Source organism: Maylandia zebra, linkage group LG16, assembly GCF_041146795.1.
Source record: "Maylandia zebra isolate NMK-2024a linkage group LG16, Mzebra_GT3a, whole genome shotgun sequence".
NCBI lineage: Eukaryota > Metazoa > Chordata > Actinopteri > Cichliformes > Cichlidae > Maylandia > Maylandia zebra.
The window spans coordinates 34584680-34610859 of NC_135182.1; the positions used below are offsets into that span (position 1 = coordinate 34584680).

The 26180-nt window shown below is 43.2% G+C and overlaps 2 protein-coding genes across 4 annotated transcripts in view; both read left to right on the forward strand.

The window, feature by feature from the left end:
- The first annotated feature begins 765 nt into the window (after positions 1–765).
- tmem177 (transmembrane protein 177) lies at positions 766–3764 on the forward strand. Of its 2 annotated transcripts, none has more exons than XM_004566008.4 (3): positions 766–892; positions 2314–2581; positions 2844–3764. In XM_004566008.4, the coding sequence occupies exons 2-3, from the start codon at positions 2381–2383 to the stop codon at positions 3573–3575; spliced, it is 933 nt and encodes a 310-aa protein (XP_004566065.2). In that variant the 5' UTR covers positions 766–892; positions 2314–2380; the 3' UTR covers positions 3576–3764. The 2 variants fall into 2 exon arrangements, with proteins under 2 accessions (XP_004566065.2, XP_076731484.1); XM_076875369.1 differs by lacking the exon at positions 766–892 and adding an exon at positions 1019–1418.
- A 6792-nt stretch (positions 3765–10556) lies between these two features.
- ptpn4a (protein tyrosine phosphatase non-receptor type 4a) overlaps positions 10557–26180 on the forward strand; it is a 70573-nt gene continuing 54949 nt past the window's right edge. The window contains exon 1 of one of the 2 annotated variants that reach the window (XM_076875370.1): positions 10557–11103. The gene's annotated coding sequence lies outside the window, so the exon portion shown is untranslated. The remainder of the gene's footprint in view (positions 11104–26180) is intronic. The other variant, XM_004566010.6, reaches the window with a different exon arrangement.

Consider the following 26180-nt stretch of genomic DNA (forward strand, 5'->3'; position numbering starts at 1 on the left):
CAATACCTCAGCTTTATTCATAGCAGTCAGTATTAACAGAAAACAAAGTGCAAACCCATACAAACCACATACGGTCAGTTTGTACAGCACTGTTTTACCATTTAGAGGAGTTGTTTTTTTATGAAATAAAACAAAACCGGATGATAAAATATATGTTGTTGAATTTTTCTTTTTTTTGTCCTTTGTATCATGTTTTTAATTTAATTTTAATTTCAGCTGAACTAGAAATTCAATAAAGGCTTTTTTTAAACAATTATTATTATTACTATTATTTATGCATTTATTTATTTGTTAGCCAGAAATGTTACTTATACCGTAATATGAGGTGTATAAGCTTGACCTGTTGGTGCTGTACACTCTTTTCTGTCACTGATATCTTTAGTTAGACTAAATGTATAATATATATGCAAACAGAGCTTTAGAAATGCATACTGATTAAATATGTTCTGCTCTTCTAATGCTTAAAAATCAATTCAGCTACATGAGCACAATGCATTAGATTTAATAATTAATGTTAAGGTTGAATAATAAATAGGAAATGATTTAAATTTAAGTTCATGCAGCTTATTTATTTATTTACTACCTTTGGTAAATGTATTCACAAAGGAACGTTTAGATGTTGTTAAATATATAATTTTTTAATTGTTTAACAAACGGAAATTAAAAAAAAAATTAATTAGCAAGACCACTTCAGAAAAACAAGTAACTGAAGATAATAATAACAAAAATTCACGTCAAATCAATGAGCCTTCTAACTTTACCGTCGTGAAACTGTCGTGAAACGCCATGACGACAGCTAAATCGCTTTCCGGTCACTGTTATGTCTCCATGCCGTGCAGCTGTCCTTGGAAAGTGTCTCGTGTGCGGCTCGTGGGAAAGATGCGGAGAACAGGTGAGTGTCCACCGGAGCGGAAACTGAAGCAAGTGTTTCAGACGCGCTCGTGCTAAATGGAGAGAAGCGGACTCGTTTACGGCTCTGTGTGTAAGGGTTAAGGCTGCTGACGTCATGCGCAGTAAAAGCATCATTAACAGGCTCGTCGTTGTTGCCGTTTGCAGTGAAGTACTTCACGTTTCATCAGTGATAGCCTGCCTGTGTGTGCTTCAGAAGCTGTTGGTGTGTCTCCGACGACACGACCGCGGGCAGGTGTGAGGCAGGTTGTAGGGTTAGCTCGGTTTAATTCATCTGTTTGTTCACAGCGAGTCCTGAGTGAAGACAAGACTGACTATGATTAAGTTTGACCCCAAACTACAAAACAAGTTAGTCTGACTCGTCAGCGAGTTAAAAAAAAAAGTGCAGAACTGCTTCTTTAAAGTCCATGAATGATGACGTCATTATCACGGTTGCGGATTTGACTCGATCCTGAACACTAAGGTTGTTATTTGGGACTGTCACCACATCAGGTTGTCTCTGTGTGACTGTAAGTATTCATTTTAATGAGGTACTACAATACTGCATGTACTACTATACTACTACAGACCATAGAAGAAGAATTGTGCTGTCTCTCATCTTTCATTCAGGTAAACAACACTTATGATAGATACTTTATCGATCTCTCAAGGGAAACTACTACATTACAGCAGCATGTTACTCAATAAACATACTTTTAAAATGTAGAGATTTAAAACAATAAACTTATAAATAAAAATGATATTCAGTTAAAGAAGTGTAAATAATAAGACTAATAATAAGAGAGCAGGTGTGATGAGTTGTCCATGATGGAGAGCAGTTTGTTCGATGACCTCCAACCCTCGCTGACTCAGACGCCTCCAGATTCTGGCCAATGATGTTCCAGCCTGTGGATCAGTTTGTTGATCCTGCTGGCATCTCTTGCTCTGATGCGGCCCCCCTCCCAGCAGACAACAGCAAAGTAAATGTCCCGCGCCACCGCAGACTGGTAGATGGTCTCCAACATCCTGCTGCACACTTTAAAGGATCTGAGCTTCCTACAGTAACTCCACTAAGGTTTAAATGTTTCCATGTTACAAAATACAGAAGAGATGGAAGTGACCAGCCAATCACAGCCTGAGGCTTCAAGTTTAGTTGATTTTCAGCTTGTTGTGTGATTCTAAGGCAGCTCAAGTTCATTTAACTAACATGTTTTAGGTTGTAGTACACTGTGATAACCACGTCGTGTGCACTGATGTTGCGTTAGCCCGCATGATGAGCCCTAACCTCGAATGAGATCGTGCTATGTGACATGTTAATGACATGTTAAGTTCCTGGGGGAGGATGAGTCAGCACAGTGTCACAGTTTTTATATATCTGTGACATGCAGCTTGTTTTCATGGATGTATCGTCTGTCCTCTTCACAGATGTCACCAACTGAAGCTTGCTGCTGAAAACAACACGGGAGCCAAAAAAAGGAAGAAAATAAAAGCCATGGCGTCTCGTTTCCTGAAGTACTCCGTGCTTCTCCAGAAGTACCGCACTCCGCTGCTCATTGCGAGCTGCGGTGGAGTCTTCGCCGCCAACATGTTCTACCACGTTTTCCCTGACGTCTCCTACCGTCAGCTCTATCAGGCCTGGCACCGGGGGGAGCCGGTCGTGCTGTCGGAAAAGCTGGAAAATCTTTTTCAGCAGGTTTTCATTTATCTTATTTTTTCAAGATCACACTTCAGATATGTTTAAAAGACTTCAGCTGTAATATGCATGTGATTGTCGCTGGAATGATGCATAAATATTTTTAGTTGCTGATGAGAGGAAAATAGCAGTAAAGATAGACGCAGGCGTCTTAGATTAATAACCATCATTATACACAAATCGAAACAAATTGTTCACAAAACATGAAATTTGTTCTTTCATGAATTTCATAAAATTCACATTTCTGCTTTGTCATTTGTAGGTGCTGAAGGACTATGGCGTCAGCTCACCCAAGAATGTCTCGGCCTTTGCGTCCTTTGGCTTCCATCCGGTTGGCGCTGGCGTCCCGTGGCTTCCTGCGGGGGCCCAAATCGGCATCCCGGCTAACTTCAACAGCACCGCCGACGACCCGAGTGGAATTACCAATCGCAACATTTTCATCAACGGCAAAACGGTGGACTGGAGCAGTGAGTCCGGTTCGACTCTAAAGGAGGCGCTTGTGTTTTCCCTCGATGCGCAGAAGTTCGCCATAGCGCGCGAGGTGGCCCGCTTGCAGTCCGGGGGACCCGTCATGAGCGCTGCTGTCGCTCCGTTCTGCCTGGGAGGGGTTTGGGTGTACAGCGTGGTGCTGAAGCAGGTTTTCGGGCTGTACGGCGGGCCTGCGCTGCTACGCGGGGCTGTGAACATCATTGCGCTTGGCATTGGTGCTGTTTCCTACTTCCTCACCTCGGACGCCGTCAGCCAGTGGCTTGACTATAGCTCGGACCGACGTGCGGCCGGAGTGTCCCGCGATTACGCCAAAGGAGGGGTGGAGTTTTACGATAAAATTCTGTCCAGAAACAAAACGCTGCGCTCGCTGATGGGGCAGAAGGGAGAGGATATGTACGCTCCCAGTGGGAACTTGTTTCCTGCTCACGTCTTTCAGCTGAAACACACGCCGTACACCTCCAGGAGGGAGCAGATCCTCGCTCTGCTGAAAGAGGAGAAAGTATGAGAGGAGGGCTAGCGATGGGAACTAAACTAGCAAGACTTTGCATGTTTTTTCTTAAAATTATGTCATCACGGATGTGCTGAATGTAATTTGTAATCAGCAAAGTCCTGAGGGGTCGTGTATTTGCTGACTTTATGCAACAACGATGGCGTGTAGGGCACAGTGTACCAATAAACTGTTTCCCTGCCTGTGTTTGTGGTCATATGTGTGATCAGTCGTATTAGTCAGATGCTGATAAGTGCTATTCCTGTTTCTCTCACCCAGGTGAGAGAAACAGGAATGTACATGCATGCATTTGTATTTTTGTTTCTATAATATGCTCTGGATAGATTTAGACTGTGGGCTGCTGACAGGTTATGCCTCTCTCTGTAAAACAGAACATTTTAAGCACATAATCAGTGCATGTGCAGATTAGTTTCTCCCATGTGCAATAAATGCCTCGACATAGCAACAGGTATTACAGGAAAAGCCATAAAGCCTTTGAATGAAAACAAACGCTGCTGTGACAGTGATGTACTGTCTTGTTGGTATATGTATGATTTCTATACATTTTACATCAGATAAAAACTTTGGTTGTAAGATTCAGATAATTATTTTTTAAAAGCGAGACATTTTAAATGAGAATAAGAAAGAAAAGTGCTTCTTTGTGCCCCCCTCTCCCTGTTAATGCCCTACCTGCCCCCCTGGCAAAACTTTGCAAGACCCGCACAGTTTATAGCTGATGTTTGCTGGAGCTGTGGCTCCAGCAAACATCAGCTGATACTAGAAATTAATAGCAAATAAATTCTAACAACAGCTGATCAAGCTTAAACGTGCTGCTGTTGTTTAGCAGCTGTAAAGCTGCTGGTCATGATGTCGGTTTGGATATGTGGTGAGAGGGAAACATGAAGATGAAACCAGGAGATGTCCTTACTGAATCATCAGAGCTAAACAGGTGATGGAGAAACAGGTTTACCTTTTAGGTGACATGAATGAGTTGAAGTTATGAACTGTTTCTGAGAGACAAATAACACCAGGATCCTTTTCTAAGTAGCTGACAGCTGGTAACTGTGCAGGGGCGGGTCTAGCAAAGTGTTGCCAGGGGGGCATGTAGGGCATTAACAGGGAAAGGGGGGCACAAAGAAATACTTTTCTTTCTTATTCTCGTTTAAAATGTCTCGCTTTTAAAAAATAATTATCTGAGTCTTACAACAAACGATTGATAGATTGATGCATATATACCATCAGAACAGTGTACATCACTGTCACAATAGCGTTTGTTTTCATTCAAAGGCTTTATGATTTTTCCTATAATGGCGGCCGGTCTCTAGTCAAAATGCCCGGGCCGATTTTTTGTCCCAGTCCAGCCCTGTATGCAGCTCATCTGCAGTCTGGTGTTACCTACATCTTCCTATTCAGAAGGCAGAATTTCCGAGTTTCTGAGTACATCAGAATCAGAATCAGAATACTTTATTGATCCCTGGGGGAAATTATTTTTTGTTACAGTGCTCCATTTTAAACCAATCAAAAGCACCACGACTGCAGTTTTTGTGTTGGATGTAAAAAGCGCACATGACGCTGTGACGTAGGTTAGAATCATGGCGGAGGTCAACGACGGTCCAGGCGTGGGATTTCTCTCGTGGAAATATGCACATTATCTTTTTCTTTCTATTGGTAGGTGCCACAGTGCACTGTGGCACGTAAGCAAGCTAGAAGGCTGCAAAGTTATGGAAACAACACATTAACAAGAGAAGTCCTGAGTAAAACCAAAGTTACTTTCCCTAGTAACTAGTTACTTTGAAAGTAACAAGTAACTTGAAGTAACTGAGTTACTTTTGATAGAAGTAACTAGTAATGTAACTAAGTAACTTACCCAACACTGCGTGCACAAATGGAACAAGGCAGTCCTACACATTTGTGTAATGTGTGCATTGAAGGACAAATCCTGGTCGAGAACGACTCCATGATTCCTCACAGTGTTACTGGAGGCCAGGGTAATGCCATCCATGTTCTGAGATGTTTAGCTAAGTACAATAACCTCAGTTTTATCTGAATTTAGAAGCAGAAAATTCAATCGTCCAGGTATTTGTCTTTATGATATGCCCACAGTTTAACCGCTCGATTCAGCATGGATAAACCAACATGGGTATCGTCTGCATAGCAGTGAAAATGTATGCAGGTTTTCTAATAATGTTACCAAAGGGAAGCGTGTACAATGTAAACATTATTGGTACAGCAGTGCCCTCTGTTGGCCAAATATGAACAAAGGACAACCCCACAATAAAGAAGTCCATGTGCAAGGCAAGGTCCACATTTCAGCAGCTTTGGGAAAGATTGTTATGCGGAGTTTCCAGCAGAGGTTAGGGGTGTTTTCCATGGGAGGACATCATGGCTGATAAAACCTCTGAGCAATCACTGCCGATTCTCTTGCTGTCTGCTCTCCTCTGGCCAGTGATTCCAATTTTAGGCAAAGCAGTTTTTTTCCTTAGGAATGCATGGAGTCTGTTTCAGATTAGAAGCTCACAGCATCTCACTGGAAAAGGGGATGTCATTAAAGTGTTGGCTCGCCACCTGCTTCTGTAGCGAGAGTACAGAGCAGGTGAAAGAGAGCCTGGAGAGGTGGAGGTTTGCCCTGGAGAGAAGGCGAGTGAGAGTCAGGAGAAGGAAGACAGAATACATGCGAGTGTGAATGAGAGGAAAACTGGTAACAATGTGAAAAAGTTGAAAATTGAAATTCTTGAAAATGTCTTAAAAGTAAAAAATATGTCAAGTGGGTGGAGACGAGCGTCAGAGGTGAACTGTGACAGGTGGAGAGCAGTGGGAGTGAAAGGGAAGGTTTACGAGGTGTTACTGAGACCTGCTGTGATGTGTGGCAGGGACAAAAAGACAGGAGGCCGAGCTGAAGATGCTGGACAAGATTAGAAAGACATCAATCAGATCAAGTTCAGTGTTTTGGAGACACAATTAGAGATGCAAGGTTGAGATGGTGCAGAGGAGGGAGAGTGGATACACCGGGCAAAGGATGCTGAAGATGGAGGCAGGAGAAAAAGAGCGAGACGATGCCAGAGGTTCATGCATAGGTATGATGGAGGAGGTTGCTGAGATAGGGTGATGGAGCAGCTGAAAGGAGAAGAAGAAGGGTCACCATCTGCTGCTGCCTTTGTGCCTTCAAATGGAATCTGAAAGTCTCAAACTCTATTTTAGGGATTCTTCCAAAAAGAAAACACCTGATTTAATGTCACGATGATAAAGATGGAGAGTCCAAAATCTGCCAAAGCTGACTGCAAAAGCCACATAATGCATAAAACCTGACATGAGTCATTCTCATCAAACCATTCAGTGACCTCTTAATCAACAGGAATGCTTCACCGCCACATAAAAGCATTGATTGTACACAGAGATCCTTAAACCTGTAAGGGGACAATTACACCTCCCAGTTCAGAATAAATAACTCCTAATGGCTTTAAAGAGAGGGCTACTGTAAGGATCCACAATTTGCGCAACTAAACTGTTTGGTGATAATAATCTTAATACAGCTTACGGTGACTCAGGACTCATCACATGCTCACTCAGATTCCCTCAGGTCATCTGTCTGCATATTAACAAAGTTCACATATAACGTTTTAATTACACTTCCAATCTTATGCCCCATGGACTGAGCTAAATATAGAAGCATGCAATTAATCGTGTTGTAGATAGATGTGCAGACAGATTTGTTGTTGTTTTTTAACATCGCTGTCCTTCAGTGACACAGAAGTCTGTTTCACCGTTGAGTGAATGGGATCGTGAGCAGGTGCATGCTCTGATAAAATCCAGACATAAGATGCGTGAAGATGGGAGAAGTGGTGAGGCAGAACGAAAGCGTGGCTGCATTCTTCTCAAAAACATCCACCATCCTCGGTGCATTAGTGCCCTTGAGCAACATGCTGAATTTGCTCCAGCTCTGTGGTTATGCAGCACATTGTGGGCGTTGACATGCCGCAGTATTTATTGGGAAATGTTCTAGCAAATACACATGATATAAATGTGTTTTTGTTTGTTCTCCATCAGTTCATACGATGCTGGAAAAATGATGAAGTTCAAAAGAAGGCAGGAGAGTACTGAAAACGAGACAAGAAGCTTTGACAATTCTGCTCCACTCCATCAACGACAAAGCAGCTTTTGAATTATGCAGATCAACAACACTGGGGTCATTGTCTTCTTCTTACTACTGCGCTTCATCAGCTTACCTCATTGTGTTCCCCACAGAATTATCCCAACAATGGTCCATTGTTTGCCACAGCGTGGCTTGTTTCTTTTGCTAACCACTTGAGGGCGGTATAACCCAGATTACCAACCTACTGTCTTTTAGAAACAAAGGATGGGAAACAGATTGATGAATTGATGAATGGGCAGCCTTGGATTTGAAATGAAAGAGAACATTTACTTTTATTCTGAAAAGCACAGCTTTTTGTCTCCAGCAGAGAGATACAGAGCTCCCTGCAGAGCAAACATGGAAGGTGGAAAAGCTTTGTTTGTGTTTGTTTGTGTGCAAGTTAAGGGGTCGGGCACTTACTCCTGGTGCAATTTATCAGTATGTATACAGAAAAATAGAGACATCAAATGCATTTCAGGTATGCAGAACCACCTATATATCCATCCATCCATCTTCATCCGCTTTATCCGAGGCCGGGTCGCGGGGGCAGCAGCCTAAGCAAAGAGGCCCAGACCTCCCTCTCCCCAGCCACCTCCTCCAGCTTATCCGGGGGAATACCAAGGCGTTCCCAGGCTAGCCGAGAGATATAATCTCTCCAGCGTGTCCTGGGTCTGCCCCGGGGCCCCCTCCCGGTGGGACATGCCTGGAACACCTCACCCAGGAGGCGCCCAGGGGGCATCCTTGTCAGATGCCCGAACCACCTCAGCTGGCTCCTATATATATATATATATATATATATATATATATATATATATATATATATATATATATCACCCTATCTCTCTCCCTTAGATATATATAATTTTTTTTATTTATTTATTTATTTTAATGCAATATAAAACTCTGCATTTAAACATTGGTTATTATTAATTTCTGGCTCTCTTCCACAATGTGTCTTTTGTCCTGTCCCCCTCTCTGAGCCTGGTTCTGCCAGACGTTTCTTCCTGATAAAGGTGAGCTTTTCCTTCCCACTGTCGCCAGCTGCCCAGTCATCTGACTGTTGGGCTTTTCTTTGTATTATTGTAGGGTCTTTACCTTACAATGTAAAGGGCCTTGAGGTGACTTTTAGTGTGATTTGCCGCTACGTAAAATGCTGATTGTTCTGTTATAGGGCCAAGCGTTCAGGAGTCGTCATTATAACAACTTATGCTGCAGTTACAATTAAGAAAAACTTAAACTTCAGAAACATATTTGACACATGTTACTTTATTCCCAACATTCTATGATAAACATTATTACGTGTCATCTCCTTATGTCAATGACAGTGGAGGTTTTTGCCCGACATTACCACTGTATCACATTTGATATGTGAGTTTTTGTATGTTTTAAGATTTCTACATCATCTGTGTGATTTTTCCCCTCGGATAAACATAAATTAATTGCACTTTATGGTTTCAAGTAATAAACTGGAAAATAAAAGCTGGTAGCAGATATGATACATAATAAAACTCATTTATGGAAATTAATATTGATTTTTTTTTTTATTTGTCAGAAGGTTCAATAAACACTAAAAAAACCAGAGCTTTGTCCATTTTTACTGTGTCCATGGAAACCTCACAGCTGAAACTAATTGTAGAGAGTACACTTCTGTCAGTATTGTGTTTGGTAAAACGCGGTCAAACTTATTGTACTTTGAAACACATTAATATGAAGTAGATGAAAGAAAAATGGTTAAAGATAATATACAGGAAACATGTTTGAGATGCATAAAAGTTGACGTGTCTCACACCAATTTCCATCAATCTATTAACAGACATGGTAGACAGCTTCAGTTCTTCGCTGAAGCTGTCTACCATGAGGCCAACTTCTGGTTAACTGGCAAACAAGCTGACCCTTTAATGTTACACTAGCTGAAAAGAAACTGAGGACCATTCAAAGTCATTTTACTCTGTGAGCCACATAAAGCCTACTTTGATCTAAATGGGCTGGAACAGTGGAACTCCCCTTTCTGTAGCTATTTTAATATAGGAAAAAGAATTGTAATTTCAGCAGTATGTCTGAGTTTTTGTTCATGATAAAGAAATGATGCTGTAGTAAATGAAAGAAATCTGTCAGCATGGCTCTTTGGGCTTAACTTGTAAGAAATAAATGTGCAAAATTGCAGAAAAAGCTCTGGTATTTCATTGTCCAGACTGTCCTGTCATCATAATATAGAAAGTTTTTCTTAAATGACAGAAAACTTTTTTTAAAAAAAATCTGAAATCACCAAAATAAAAAATAAACAACAAATCTTTATTAGTTTGCGAAAAACAAGACCTTTTCTGTAATTTAACTATCACTTTATTTACACTGGGTTAGTGTGAATAGGAATGGGGGAGATCTTTATCATTAGGAAAAGCTGCAAAACCTTTCAAAATACAGTTAGAAGTTCAAAATGTATCTCCTTCACGTTTTCCAAAGCAGTCCAACGGGCTGGAGTCCGATACTGGCCCCGGGCCTTATGTTTGACACCCCCGCTCTATGGCATGGTATTGCCTTCAACAAACGTTTTGGTTATTACGCCCTCCCTTAACCCCTTAGTGTATCATATCTGATAAGTCAGTTTTTGAGACTCTTTGATCACCAGCACGTTTTAAGCAACACGTTTAAAAAAATGCCGGATGTAGAAAATGCGATTCAAATTAAAAGTTGTTTACGCAAATTTATATTTCATTCATCAAAAAAAGTCGGAGGGTTCGAAGAACACTGAATTTTCTGGTAACTTTGTCACGGTTCAGACTTTAACGGGGTGAAAAGCGTCAGATTTTGCGGCACTGCTACCTGTGTGCGACGCGTGGCCCCGCCCCTGTGCGTTCGCTTTGCGCAATTACGTCGCCGCGCTGCCGCTGCTGTGCTGCAGGGCAGACAGGCAAAGCAGCTGCGGAGACAGCGGGGAGTGCTGACAACAGCGCACAGGCTCGTGCTGGGAAACTCAGAAACGCAACATTTTCCTAATTTGCGGCTTTAATGTGCGGCTTTCTTCGCGCCTGAAACGTTCACTCTTTGTTTCGGTGCATGCGTGGGATTATTTTCTCATTCCGTCGGCCTGAAATGACTGCTGGTCCCCGCGTCTAGCCAATGGTTACCGCTGGGGGTCCTGTCCTGTGGATTATCCGTCGTCGCCGAGCCAGTCGCATGGTCGAGCCCGGAGGAGGCCCCTCTCTGCTGGATGGATGTGCGTGAATCAGCGCGGAACTCTGAGCCACTGATGAGCGCTGTGATAAAGATGTCGCCTGGATTTTATCGGCAGCGGCTGGACTGATCTTGGATGTTCGGGCTCTGTTGCCCCCCCACCCCCCCTGTATACACAGACCATTTCCTCACATAACAAAAATTGTATTCCTTAAAAACTGGACGCCCCTGGAGCAGTTTATGACGGTAAGAAAGACGCTCAGTCACAGCTTTTCCCCCCCTCTTGGAGCCAGCTGACGCGGGTTAGCTAGCTAGCTTAGCGCTGTCACTTTTATCCAAGTTGTTCCCGCACACACTAAATAGCCAGAATTGCGAAATAACAGCGGGAGAGCGCTGTTTCAAAAGGCACGTTTTGCAACTGCGCTTGTGTTTGTTCAGTGGAATCTCATAAAAAGCCCCAGCACATACACATTTTCTCCCACAGCCTTAATAGCCAGCGGTTGTGTAGCTTGCTAGCTGTTTCTTAGCTCATTCGATATCTCGCAGCTTACAAGCTGATCCAATGTGCGCAACATTAGTGCGCATTTAAAGGCTTATTTAATCAATGAAACTTTGTTAGCAGCCTCCCCGGATCCGTTTCATGTGTTAAGATAAACGGCTCGTTTATCTGCCAGTCACCGGACAGCGCACAATAAGCCCTTTAATGAGCAGTTAGAGCTCTCTGGAACCAGCGCGGCGTCATTTAATGTTGTGGCTTTAAATATGGCACACACCTCTTATCGAGCGATAGGCACCAGTGAGCGCTTATTACACGGTTCCTGCGTCCCGTGTGTTGTTTGACGGGCTCCGTGGATTTATTTTAACGTGTAGCTTGGTGCATTCAGCGACCACAGAGCTGGTTGTGTGTTTTTGGTCAATCGTTGCTAAATAATTGTTGGTGAAGCAGCGTTTGTGTACATGTCACATTCCTGAAATGTCACGGGAGGGGGGCCTGCGTGGACGAGCTGCTGAGACGCAGCCCGTGCATTCGTATTTATTCTTTTTTTTTTATTTTTTAATGTGAATAAAATGATGGAGATGATGTGCTGATCGGTAAGGTTTTAATGTAATGGATGTAAGGGGGTTCGCTGGGATGAGGCGTCCTCATTTTTTCGATGACGTAATCCCCCACCATCCGTGCCACATCTTTGGGTCGCAGTCGGTTCCTCTGCTGCCTGCTGCTCCCCAGTCTGCTGCCGCTGCTGAGATCATATGTACCCTGCTCTGTGCTGTTTATCTGACCGTGTCTCCGTCTCCCTTCGCTCCCTGACTAAACTGTGACATGACTTTAGAGTGATGTCCTCTGAATGGGAACCAGGAGCTGGGCTCAGTGTTCTCCAAAACAAACCCAGGCATCCAACCTGCACGGCATACTGTGCATAAACAGCAGAGTCATATAGCAGTTCGTGAAACTGTCATTGCATTCAGTCTGTTTTGTGTTCCTGCACATGAAATTTTGTATGATGGTCGTATATGTACTGATTTGTGTCCATGTACGCAATGTGAATGTTTTCACTCTTTTAAAGAGTAACAAAGTGCATATTTGGGGGGTTTGGTGAGAGAGCCTCCTCTGCTCACACCAGACAGCACAACTACAATCCCATAATTCAATTAAGTTATATTTGCACAGCGCCAAATCACAACAACGGTCACCTCAAGGTGCTTTATATTGTAAGTTAAAGACCCTACAATAATACATACAGAGAAAAACCCCACAATCAGACAACTCCCTATGAGTTAACACTTGGTGACTGTGGGAAGGAAAAAATCCCTTTTAACAAGAAGAAACCTCCAGCAGAGCCAGGCTCAGGGACGGGCGGCCATCTGCCACGACTGCTTGGTGGGGATGGGAGAGAGATGGGACAAAAGACATGCTGTGGAAGAGAGCCAGAGATTAATAATAACTTGAGAGGTGTATAAGCACATAGTGAGTGAAAAAGAAAGACTCAGTGCATCATGGGAGTCCCCCAGCAGCCTACGCCTATTGCAGCATACCTAAGGGAGGATTCAGGGTCACCTGGTCCAGCCCTAACTATATGCTTTAGCAAAAAGGAAAGTTTGAAGCCTGATCTTGAAAGTAGAGATAGTGTCTGTCTCCTGAATCCAAACTGGAAGCTGGTTCCACAGAAGAGGGGCCTGAAAACTGAAGGCTCTGCCTCCCATTCTACTTTTAAATACTCTAGGAACAACAAGTAGGCCTGCAGAGCGAGAGCGAAGTGCTCTAATAGGGTGATATGGTACTACAAGGTCATTAAGATAAGACAGGGCCTGATTATTTAAGACCTTGTATGTGAGGAGCAGGATTTTGAATTCTGGATTTAACAGGAAGCCAAAACAGGAGAAATCTGCTCTCTTTCTAGTCCCTGTCAGGACTCTTGCTGCAGCACTTTGGATTAGCTGAAGGCTTTTCAGGGAGTTTTTAGGACATCCTGATAATAATGAATTACAGTCGTCCAGCCTGGAAGTAATAAATGCATGAACTAGTTTTTCAGCATCACTCTGAGACAGGATATTTCTAATTTTAGCGATATTGCACAAATGGAAGAACGCAGTCTTACATATTTGTTTAATCTGCACAAATATGGACAGATTTTCAATTGTTATTTGAAGTACTTTATTAATCATCTTTAGGAAGTCCATTGTTGGGTTTTGGAATTAAAGGAACGGAGTTATACTTAGACAAGAAAAACTACTCCTGAGGTTTAGGCTTTAGAAGTACTAAAATTACTGGATTAGGATTAGCTAATGGGTTAGGTTTTAGGTTTCTTTCTTAGTTGCCAGGGAAACAGGACCCTCTAAATAAGCCGGCTGATACTAGACAACAGCTGTAGTTACAAAACATGCTTCCTATTGAAATACATGTCAAAGTCATGCTGACTGGCTTTGGGGGGGAAAAAGGAGAAGTCATGTCCATGAGCTCTTTTTTATGTATTTATTTTTTGGGACTATTTCATGTTTAGATTTAAGGGCAGGCTGGCATACAACACATGACTTACATGTATTAGACACAGAGCTGTTTCGACAGGAGCGTTTCTGTGTGTTTTTGTCCCCTCCAAAAAAAGGTAACAGATTGCTGTCCAGAAATGTATGCGAGCTGCTGTTTGGTGTTGGTCTTGACCTGAATCCATGTGGGAATCCCTGCTCAGGCTGCTAGTTTCTGGAGCTGAACTACTTATCCTGGGAATTAGGCCTGTCATGCATCACATTTTTATTTGGGACAGTATTCCAGGCTGTTGATTGCGACCATATCGTGTTAAGTCGTGGAAGCAAGGATTATTTGGCATTAGAGACTTGCTGGCTTGTGCAGTCATTAGTACTGCAACTGATGCTGGTTTTGTTATGAATTGCAGGTAGCAAGATTTAGTTTTAAATATGAAACGTAAATATGTGATACTGCTTTGAAAACAAGCCAAACCACGATGGGGTTTGAGCTGAAGATGCGAGTGTCCATCCGTTTACCGGACAATCCATAATCACGAAGCAGAATCCCACCCCGAACGCTGGTGCACACAGTGGGAGCGGGTGCTGTGCCGTGGCTGTGTTAGCATCTAAATACGACTAAGTACAGCAGAGCAAAGTTTGCTTCCATAAAATAAAAATGCACTCATCGTTTTTATTTTTATACACATAAATTCATGAGCGGTGTTCTGAGGAGAATCCTGCTTTGACCCCGTCTGCTCTGCCCGAATCTGAAGAGGTTTAAGCAGCGGATAGACACAGTTGGTGGAGCTTAGATCGCCTGCGGCAACAGCCCTGCTTTACTTGAGCGCCACACCTGAACCTGCCATCCCTGCGGTGTACATTAGGAGGGTGTGTGTGTGCGAGGAGGAGAAAGACATAAGAGGTACAGGTGTGGCAAGGGTAATTGGGATAAACTGCACCTGCTAGCAGAGGGCAGGGGGCTCCCGCGGGAGCACCTTTGGTGTCAGGAATGATCAGATCCCCAGGTAACCTGCTCAGATTTGTGAATGATTCAGTGAATGTGATGAGGAGGCAAACTATAATTTATGCATTTATGGGCGCCACAGACTGGAAGGCTTTGAAAAGACTTGGAGAAAACTTAAGCCTGAAGACGGTGTGTCAAAACTCAGAGGTTTAATCATAGATTGTAAGACTGGAGATGCTGCAGGGTCAATATTTGCAAGAGTACAACAAAAATTCCTCTCGGATTATTTCCCATCATCCTCCTGGTGGAAATTTACAAGATGTCGAACAATAGAGCAGAAACAGAACAAGCGCTTGGCCACAGCTGTGCGTGTGTGTGTGTGTGCGTGCATGCATGTGTGTGCACGCTCTATGGTTTGTTCTGCAAAAAAAGAAAGAAAAAGAGAAGACGCAGCAGAATGCGTGCACGACTCTGGCTGAGCGAACAGAGAGCGTGCCACCCTTCTGGCCGATGACAATATTTACATGGCTAAACTTCATGATTTACATGAGCCAAGATGAAAAAAACAGATATTAAACATATGTTATGATTATCATTAGAGTTTGCAACGCATTTATTTTGCTCATAATTTTCTATTGTTCAATAAGACTTTAAATATCTGATGGGCTTTTTACTGCAGTGAGTGCATAAGCGTATCCATGTGAGCATAAGGCTGTTTAATTTCACTCGGGAGCTTTATTGTCAACAAAATGACAACTACGTCAACCTCTCATGCTGTGTGACAATCAAAACAAGCCAGTGATATGGATGAGGATCACAAAATGCTTGTGCTGGTGATTGCCAGAGTAACCACCAGCACAAGTGTTGCACATAAGTCAGAAAAAAGTGACGCGCGGAGGTCGAAAGTGCAGCAGATTTGCATCTATTTCAGCTTGATTAGTCCTCTCATTGTCAATTTATCATCACACCATTTCTGTAACTACAGGGAAGGTGCATAAAGATGTCAGCCCCTCGGTTAAACATAGGTTATAAACCAGCCCACCTAGCAGTTTGGCCAAAGGTCAGCTGTTCTTGTTATGTGTACAGTCAGGGTTGGGCTGGGAGCAGCAGAGTGTTGGGGAAATGTGATTTTAAAGAGCCTAGAAAACTGAACAATTCTTGAGGACTTGATGCTGAGTTTCTGTACTGTCATAAAGTCATGTCTGTTCAGGGGAACGTCCGTCTGACTTTCTTTCCAGCATTTCTTCCATCCTCGCCGTCTCCTTTTGTCCTTTCCTTATTTTCTTCTGCTTCCTTCCCTCCTCCTCTCCTCGTCCGGCTGCCTGCTCTTGTTAGTCTCAACGTTGGAAAGCACACCCTTTCTCTCAGCGTGGTGCTTCTCCACGCTGACAGCTTAGTGTTGCTGCTAACTGAGAGTATTGGTAAGAAGATTGCTGGCTGGGTGCTGCAGGCAAGATACGTTATCATGCTTTAAAGATGCTAGCATTTGCAAGCCTCAGATAAGTAGGCTTGGAAATGTTGCCAGAAACGCTGTGAAAAAGCCCGTCAGAAACTTTGTGTAAAACTCGAAACATTTTGAGGCCATATATGTAGTTATTGTCATTTTTGCCTTCTTTATTTGATTGACACCAGCTTCCTGTGACCTTTTGCTCACAGCCCTGTTCATGTTTAGCCAAGAGGACCAGCGACCTTTCGTTATGACCCTTTGGACAGCTCGCAGTCCTGTTTGCACACATGAAATGGAAGTTTAACCATTGATCCACAGAGTTTGGCCGTTTCACTTTGGAGTATCATGCCAGCTTTCTGCAGTTACCCGTACGCCGTCAGCATTATCGCGCTGGACTGAACTTCCTTTAGTTTGTCAGACTGGCTGTGCACAAGTGAACCAGCAGCCATTCATTCACACAAATATCCAGCCAGATATCTCTCAGAAAGGCAGCTAGTTAGTGGTCTGTTGCTTGGGCGGATATGGCACGACTTTTTAGCGAAAACCGTCTCCCGAGCTCCAAACACAGCTGTGTTTATTTGGCGCGAGATACCACAGCTACAGGACGCCAGGATGAAGGTGCCTCGGCAGATCCAAACTTCCAAAATGGAAAGCGGATAGCGGCACATTTACAATGACACAGATTTTTGTTTTTGATATGCTGCGACGAACGAGTTATCAAATGGTGGATGAGTGTGACAGGCTTTTAGACATCTTGTCTGAATATCAATGGAAAGTAAAGCGGGAGGTTGACATGCACGAGTTTTTCAAAATCGAAATCCCAGACTAAAAATAATAATTGTCTGCTTGTGAACAGCGGGACAAAAATAAAAGCTGCCTTGTGGATTGGGTGTAGCTGTTCTTGCACTGAATATTATTTGCAAATGAATGCTGTATGTTATGACTGGATGCAGGTGTTGTAGCGGTTCTTCATGATATATTTTGTTGGCCATGTTTGATTTACTTCTGAGAAATCTTATTCTTTGTCCAGCTTCGGTGTGCTTGAGTCACGCATAACTAATCAGGTGAAACTGCATATTATGATAATGGTGCTCTCACTTAGCGGGGGGGTCATAATGGTTTGATTAGCTGGAGCAGCATGCTGTCCAGGCGAAGGGGAGGTGGATGCAGACCCCCTACTGCTTAGGCAAACGCAATTAATGCCTCATAGAGCTGCATCGATTACTCCATTGCTTAGTTGAGGAGAATGAATTGAAAATTATGATGATTTTAATCTTTAATTAATCCATTTGAGTTATTTAAAAGACATCCAGATATATTCTAAATGTAACACTTACTTATCCTGCAGGCTAATGGACAAATAAAACAGGACATCACCGATGGACACATTTCGAAAGTATCTATTAGGTGATAAAATTATTGTTTGCAGAAATGCAGACAGGTTCATTTTTAGGGTTCAATCAGAGCAATCGCTGATATTTGAGTAAGTAGTAACTGTCTTTGAACTGAGGTTGGCATGCAAAAAATAACCATCACAAATCAAACGTTTACTTTTACAAAGGTGGTCAAAATGTTCCGTTATTCACAGCATGTAAGTTGAAGCAAAGTCTAAGCTTTGTCTTTGTTGGATGATCTGGAAGCTTTAAGTGGCTGTCGTGCTGTATCATCACATCAAGCCGGCCTGGATCATCCACAGTCCTTTTTTTCCCAGCGGAGGCCCTAGGATGAGACTTCAAGGGATAAAGATCTCATGAAAAGCCTCCCTTCACTGCATCCCTAAACTGTTCTTGGCATTAGTTGACGGAGGAGAACGCAAATGCCCGATACAGCCTTTAATCTGCCAGCGCCCTAATTAAAAGTCTGTGTGATGACTGGTCTTGTCTAATATAAGAATAGTGCAGGTAATACTCTGCAAGTATGTGGTCTTCTCGCTGCATCCTGCGTGCTCTACCCAGGCAGCATGTTCACTTATACCAAACTGAGCTTTTCCCAGAAGTGAAAACGCATCTAAACCAAACGTATGAGGATGATTTGTAACGGTTCTTCAGACTTGTTCCAAATTTTGTGTGTTTTAATGGCTTTAGGAGAGGATCCTGTTTTAAAAAAAGAAAAAGGTACTTGAGGATTTTGGACAGTAATGTGTTTGCGTACAGGTAGGACTGAGTTTTGGAATCATACCCGTTGTTATGGAGGACCACAGAATGAAAATATGGAAAAAAAATAATGCGCTGGAAACACAAACTTTTCTGTCTTCTTACAGTCTTCAACGTGATTCACTGTGTTCTGACACCCACACTGCTGTAGACTTTGGAAACATTGTGACTCGAGGCGTCTATTGTAATTCAGCATCCTTTATTGGCCCTATTATGAGTCATTTGTGTGTTCTAATAGGGCTGTACAATTTATCAAAAATCCTATTCAATTAAAATTATGATTTCTAACAATTATGAAAACAAAGATGATGGAAATAAAGCAATGATGGGGCTGTCTTGCTTTGACAGTACAGCTGCTCTCATTTAGTCTTGTGTTAGAAACCCAGCTCACCTCTTTCCTTCGCAACGTTTGAACCTCTCCGAAAGGCCAGACTGACTCCCTGAAAGGCTGAGGCCAATTTAAACCAGCCTGAGACACGACGACTTTGGGCAACAAGACAGATAAACCAATCGAACGGCCTGGAAACTGTTTCACAGGGAGCCCAATTAGAGGGTGAGATTATAGCTGTGAGACAGAATTACTTGGATACATGTAAATCTTCGTACAGCCACTGATCACTTGAGATGGATAAACAGGCATAAACAGAGAAATGACCGTTTGATAGGTGTGGAGACAGAAAGGAAAGAGGGTGACTTCCTGGCATGAGTGGGCGTGTCTAATGTGTGAATTGATGTTTGTTCTTATTGGTTACATTCATGAGTTTACCAATACCGGTAACCTTATAGCTCTGAAATACCAGGAACTTCCTGTGATCCTTTCCATAAATAAACTCAAAAAATGAACTGAACTCCTTCTAGAACAGTCCAAGTATTACCGGGGAGGTACTCATCTAATGCAGCTATTGGGTGTCTAGAACCAGTTGTAGATGATTGTGCTCGTTATTTATTTATCTGTCTACCTCTCTGCAGTCTTCTTGTTCAGACTGCTGTCGTTCAAATTATCGGGAGTGTTGGCAAACTTTGTCAAACCAGTTAGAAAATGCGATGTTAATCGTACTTGTGGGTAATAACGCCGCGATGCCCTCAATATGCTGCGTTTTGGGAACGTCTTTGTAAAACTGCTGCACCGGTGAGATAATCATATCTGACGTTTTGGGGAAGTTGTCTGTTAAATTTGGAGAGCGCTCTGGAGCGAGCAGAAGAAATGTAATTCAAGTTTGCCCTGGCAAAATGAAGTTTTATACCAGTTTATGAGTAAAACTGCTACATCCTAACATTATTATCAGGATTCCTCTTCAGTGCTGCCCCACCCCCGTGTTTACTATCCTCAGGTATGTGAGCACAGCTGACTCCCTGGTTATGTTCCAGTGCTTGTTCAGACTTGTGTTTTCCTTCACTCTCCTCCATCCCACATCCATTTAACCCAGCAGCAGGTAGACACGTGTGCGCTTACACATACAAGCCAATGAACATTTGAGTTGTAGATCGATTGCCACGTGCCCATTTTAACCTGCCACCTGTGCAACCTGAGCTCGGTGTGTGCGTGTCACCTTCAGATCCTCAGGTCTGCCTTTGAAACAGCTGCTTAAAGAGCCTTGAATACCTCGGGGGGTCAGAGGACACAGTTGCTTAAGAACAGTGGGTCAGAGCCAAAAATGGATTGCTCTTTTTCTGCTGTGCCCTCGATGTAAAAACTGCATTGAAGGGCTTCTGGGCTTTTGTACTTCCTCTGTAGACAAAGGGAATTTTGACGTGACTGAGTTGCAAAATCCCAAATTTAGCCCGTTGTAATGTTTATCCTGAATATAATGTTTTGAGCTATTTTAAAAGTAATGAGAACGGGTCATAGGAGATATTTAGCCTACCTTAGTGACAGTAAGAGTGCTGTTATTTTGGTGACATAGTTAACATCTCCAACTTTTCAGTCTTATGCCATCTTTTTTCAGACATGCAGCGTTATTTTTGTGCTGCACTTGACGGGCTTATTACTGGAACGTCAACGGTTTACATGGTAAAACCTGGTTTTATCCGCTGCTTGTTGTTGTTGGAGGTCTGTCGAGGAAGCCCGGAGTGATTCCGTATCCAACCTAAACACTCACTAAAAGAGGAGTTTGAAAACCTGGGACATTACTATTTTTACTTCGTGCTACTTATTTCCTCACCGTCAGGCCTGTTTTCTGTCCAAAAAAATCCTCGTTGGTCTTGAATCATATTCCACAGGACCAGCTTGTCCAAGACAAAGCTGTTTGTAAATTCTCTCTCTGTAATTTGGTCAGTTTTAGCCAGCAGATGGCTTGTGCCAAATGTAAATTTATAAATTTGTGCTGTGAAAATGTTTTCACTGTGTATATGAGTCGATGCAGGGACGACAGCGATGGGGATGTCAACATGCTTAAGTTGCTGCGCTCCTTTGTTTATTCCCGGGCCTCCGCAGCCTTTCTCAGCTGGACTCAAAGCCCGAGGATAGAAACGGTCCCTTCAAAGAGCCGACTTTGTCACAAACAAACAAAAAACAATAAACCCCGATTATAGCTGGCATACACTAAGTACACACATCAAAACTATTTACTCGTATGCCTTCACACACACATGAACTCGAGTGTCATCTCATTCTTAATCCACAGGGTTTAATATGATTGGCTGTAACAGCTTCAACTCTTCTAGGAAGGTTTGCCACAAGGTTTAGGAGTGTTTACAGGACTTTCTCCCAGAAGAGCGTTTGTGAGGTCACACCTTGATGTTGGACAGCCTGGATCGGCGTTTCAGTTCATCCCAAAGGTCTTCTGTCAGGTTGAGGTCAGGACTTTGTGCAGGCCAGTCAAGTTCTTCCTCACCAGACTCGCTCATCCTTGTCTTTCAGGATCATGCTTTGTGCACTTTGTTCCTTTCACTGCACCTAATGGGCCGAGCCCCACTCCTGAAAAACACCATAAATCCCTCCTCCACCAGACTTTACACTTAGCAGCGCAGCCAGGCAAGTACCGTTGTCCTGGCATCCACCAATCCCAGACTCGTCCATCAGATTGCCAGAGGGAGAAGCGTGATTGGTCGCTCCAGAGAACACGTCTTTACTGCTCTAGAATCCAGTGGCTGCGTCTTTACACCGCTGTATATGACACCTTGCATTGCGCTCGGTGATGTAAGGCTTGTGTGCAGCTGGTCGCCATGGAAACCCATTCCACCAACACATCTATGCATGCGCTGTTCCTGACTCTGCAGAAAGCCGGTAACCTTTGTGCGGCTCAGCATCCGCTGACCCCGGTCTGAGATTTTATGTGGCCTACCACTTCACGGCTCAGTTGCTGCTGTTCCCACTCACTTTCACATTGTTATCGTACCGCTAACACCTGATTGAGGAATAATTTATATATAATTTCAGCAATTTAAGCCTACGAGGCAGCCTCTGGCCATCCACAGTCCAGTTTCATTGACCTAATGCTGTGTTTCTGTCATTTTGGCTTGAGCAGAGCTAAACTGTTAGTGAGCTGGGACTTTTAGGGAGGGCTGAAAGCACACCGCAGTAAAGTAAAGGGATGTTATTGGTTAGAAAAATGAGGCACGAGAGCTTTTTAAAAGTAAAGGTTTTATCCCAGTTTTCTTGTTTTCAGGATCATAATTTAAATTTGATGAAACGCCTCCGTATAGATACTTTGCAAAGAGCTAATAAAAAGCTAAAGTTGGCAGATTATAACCAGTTTGGAAAGTACAGCTTCCCATATTTTATTTTATCTATTTAGTTATTTACATGGACTCTTGAGGAAAAATCCCTTGTCTCCCGATTCTGCACATTCATATGCAGAGATCTGTTTCTGCAAATTAAGCTTGGTAGTAAATCTATGAAAACAGATTGAGGCTATAGCGAGCGATTTCCATTTAATCCTAATTGTTTGCATTGGTGCAATTCTGTGCAACTGCCAAACAAGGCAACAGGTCAACACTCGTCACCGGAGAGTTTGAAGGGCTGCTGAGTCAGCCTCACGCTTTACATAAAGGCTGCTGAGTGTACGCGGCTCTGTGCGGCTTCATTTCAACAAAAGGAAGTCTCGTGTCTGCGACGGTCGAATGATGTTACTGTGAGCCGCTTTAGACAAAAGCACGTGTGCCGCATGTATGCAATTTATCGACTGCGCTCGTCATTTGTTAGCAGTGTTGCGACTCATCCTGCTAAAAGAGACCAATGTAACTGTGGTCAAACACTTTGCTGCTGTTTAAACCCTCCTCAGAATACCATTAAACCCAGATGGTGTTTAAATTTGGACGTATATCGGTTAAATTTTAAGTGTGTGTGTGTGGAGAGAAAGCTAAACAAAATGGACAGCCATAGCCTGAGAGAAAAATGTGTGTGTCAGATTTGAGAATGAGAGGATCGAGAGAACAAGAGTGTGTGAGTGAGAGAGAAGCCAGCCTCGCTGCTATTTTCTGGGGCAGGCCATCAGGCTGCGAGGCAGCAGGGAGGGATAATAACAGAAGCTGTTACATTCTTGTGGTTTCTCTGATTTCAGCATGAGGCAGGGGGCTGGCTCCGGCTGACTCATGGCCGCTCTGCCCGCTCTTTCTCTTTCGGCCTCTCTGCCAGCACTGGAGCCTCTAGCCAGAGGACAATACATGACATTTCGTCACTTTAATCTCAGACATGTTAATTACAGGACCATAAATCTGAGCTTTTTTTGCAACTCCCCTGAGCAGAAACCTACCGACTGATTAAAACTGGCTAAGCTTTCACTTCCACGGTGAGCGGTGGCAGTAATTTCTCTTTATGGTTTGGTTGTTTAGGCTTGTTGCTCGGGCTGATTAAAGGCTGATTTTTAGTGGCTGCAGCTGAGGACAGGCCCCTTATTTAGATATTAGGTATCCTAGGATATGACTGTTCGTGTTTCGTTTGTATTGATCTTTAGAGGAGCTGGTAAATTGTTTTATGTACCCTTTATTGATCAACAGCACTAGATTGACACTGAGCTGTGTGTGGTTGTTGGATGTGAGTCAGAATCGTAGAGCTGAGGCTTTACTGAACAAGCTAGAAAAACAAAACCACAGTCATGTGTTCGTATGGATTAAAGCCAGTCCTTCTACATATTAAAAAAAACAGATGTGCATCCTTTTTGGGACATTACATTTCAGACGCTAAGACCTTAAATCATTAGCGGCCTTTAAAAACCCATCGGAAATGATATGATGCCTCTTTGAAGTCATGTGTTTTTAGATGCTTGGTTGCTTTCAGAACCGTTTTTTGTCATTTCTCTTGTGCAACAGCTTCGCTCTGAAGTTGAAGCTCATTTTTAGGATCCGACATCTAAGTATCAGGTTGCACTCTTTTTGTGAAATCAAATAAATGCGGGGCAGGTTAAATCGAGTGCTCTTTTACTCTTTTTCGTACGTCAGGCGTGCATCGCAATACTCGGACCAGTGACACGGCTGCAGCTTTATTGTCGCACAGTATTCCACATCAAACCCGAGCGAGTGCCGTCTGAAGGCTGTCCCTACTGCGTCAGGACATTTACAGTTCACTGGTTTGAGCGATGCTAGCAGAAATAAAAATTCAGGGGAAAAAACTCGCTGCTTGCAGATTTGGATCAGCTGTTTGAGTTTAGCACATAAGCATGCGTCACATTTTTTTCTGCAAAGCAGATTGTGGCCTGAAAGGCGGCTCATCCACACAAAAATTCAAACTAAAGCACCTCAGGAGATGCAAAAAAAGGCAACAAATTGCTGTCTCAGTATTTTTTCACCAGCAGCTAACCTTATTTTTTAAAGCGTGGCAACATTTTACAGGCTCTGAGGTGACTGTCAGGTAGGCCCACGCTTTCCTGTTTTGGCCCTGTTTACCAACCGCAATGTGTTCCACCCACCCCCATCTCTTCATCTTCACCTCTTCATACAAGCCGTGGTGGAGCGACATCCCCTAACACCTCTCCCACACACATGCCTTCGTGCTATTTAAGCTATATAATACATTCAAACAAGCTGTTTAATCATCAACACTGCTTTTGAATCACATCTTCCGCTCGAATTGGCCGTATCGCAGCAGAGCCTTTGGCTGTTTTTCGGCAGATCGAAATAGTTTGAAGTTCTTTATGATCTCCCCCAAGCCCACATATATTTAAATTACCTTTAAGGTTTTGTGTCTTCAGCGCTTACCGTACGACTAGCCACAGCCCGGCCTGTTGTCACCTGTCTTCACATTGAGTTCGAAAGCCTAAACCACAGCACTCGAAGGACAAAACCATTCTCATGTAAATGTAACGTAGCATGCAGAGGACATCCTGAATTTGTGCACGTGGATGTATACACACACACCAGAAACCACGAACAGAAGCTCAAGCTAAAGGTGTTTAGCTCAGAAGTGCACGTATGTGATAAAAAAAAAACCTCTGAGATGTTTTAAAGACTGCATGGAAGATCTTGCTTGCATGTCCCTCTGTTTCACACTGTTGGCCATCACTGCAACAAAGAGGCGAGTGGAAGTGTTTCACTTTACCTAATTTTTGTGCCCTTGTTTGATTTAAGCCTGTGTCTGCAGAGAAGCATAGACAGTAGATGCACAGCAGTAGTTGGTGCTGAGGACTGCGGCTGCACTCATCTTTCTTTGTAAATTCTAGCGAATGCAGAACAGGCTAAATGAAGCACCGTTTAACCCGAGTTTGTGAAACCCGGTTTGAGGTTGTTGTGCATTAGGGCAGGCCACAGCTGAGTGACACAAGGCATGCACATCTGCACTCACATCCCAATTTCAAGCTTTTTCCTTTGGTGCCATCGCTGCGTCGCGACAGGGTGACAGGCGAGATGGCAGAGTGTAGTTTGGAGCATTCGACTGGTGTCCTCAAGAAATAAAGAGTATTATTCATGTTATTTACATTATTTATATGCAGATGTTTAATTTGCATGCACATCATCAGGGTGGGCTCAGTATCAGCAGAGCCCCCATCGTAGCGCTTGTTTTTACAGCATGACCTAATGGTGTGGCTGGATTTTGTGCTTCTCACCTTTGTGTTTGTAAATGAAATGCATGCTGCGGGGGGTTAGGCCTGTATGTTTGGGTTTGAAATGCTAGTGCATGTTAGTGCAAGAGTCAGCCGTTCTGAAGGTTTTGCATTAAAGCAGCAGGTGTTTTGTTTTTAATGCGGTGTGCTTGGGAATAAGGAGAAAAAGGAGTGGTTGTGTGGATGCACATATATGGAGTGGCACTTACGCTACCTGGCTTGTTTTGCATTAATATCCATTTTGGCTGTTTATGTGCTGATGTTTGTATGTTTGCTGCATTTGCATAATTTGGTGTGGTGAGAATCCTCTAGGTCCAGGTTTGCATAAATCTTTAGGGCCTTTTGTCTCTTTTGTAATAGGACCTTAATAACTCATTAACTGTGGGGGGGGAATGATCCTGCACACTGATAATATGATATTATGGTCACATTTCGGTAAAGCTGCCGTAATAGTTGCAGAAACGTCCAGTGTTGCATCTAAAGGCTGTGCTCAGTGCAAAAAGCCTTTTCCTGTTTTCTGAGCTGCCTTTGTGTCATTTTGAATGTCAGCCGCTGTTTAATTAAGTTCTCAGCAAGGAGCAAAAATAAAACATGCACATCTTCTTGGAGAAAAGGCTGGAGTAGTGTAAGGGGACACCTCTAATAAAGAGGTGGTTTGAACTTTGATGAGATGAGTAGTGACTGGTTTGGTGTTTGAGTGTTTTGACCTGAGCAGCTACAGCTTCTGAGAATAGAGTACAGGCTCGTCCCGAGGGTGACGGGGAGTAAGTGAATCATGTCGTTTTCCTGACTGTCACATGCCGTCCCGTCTGAGAGGCTGA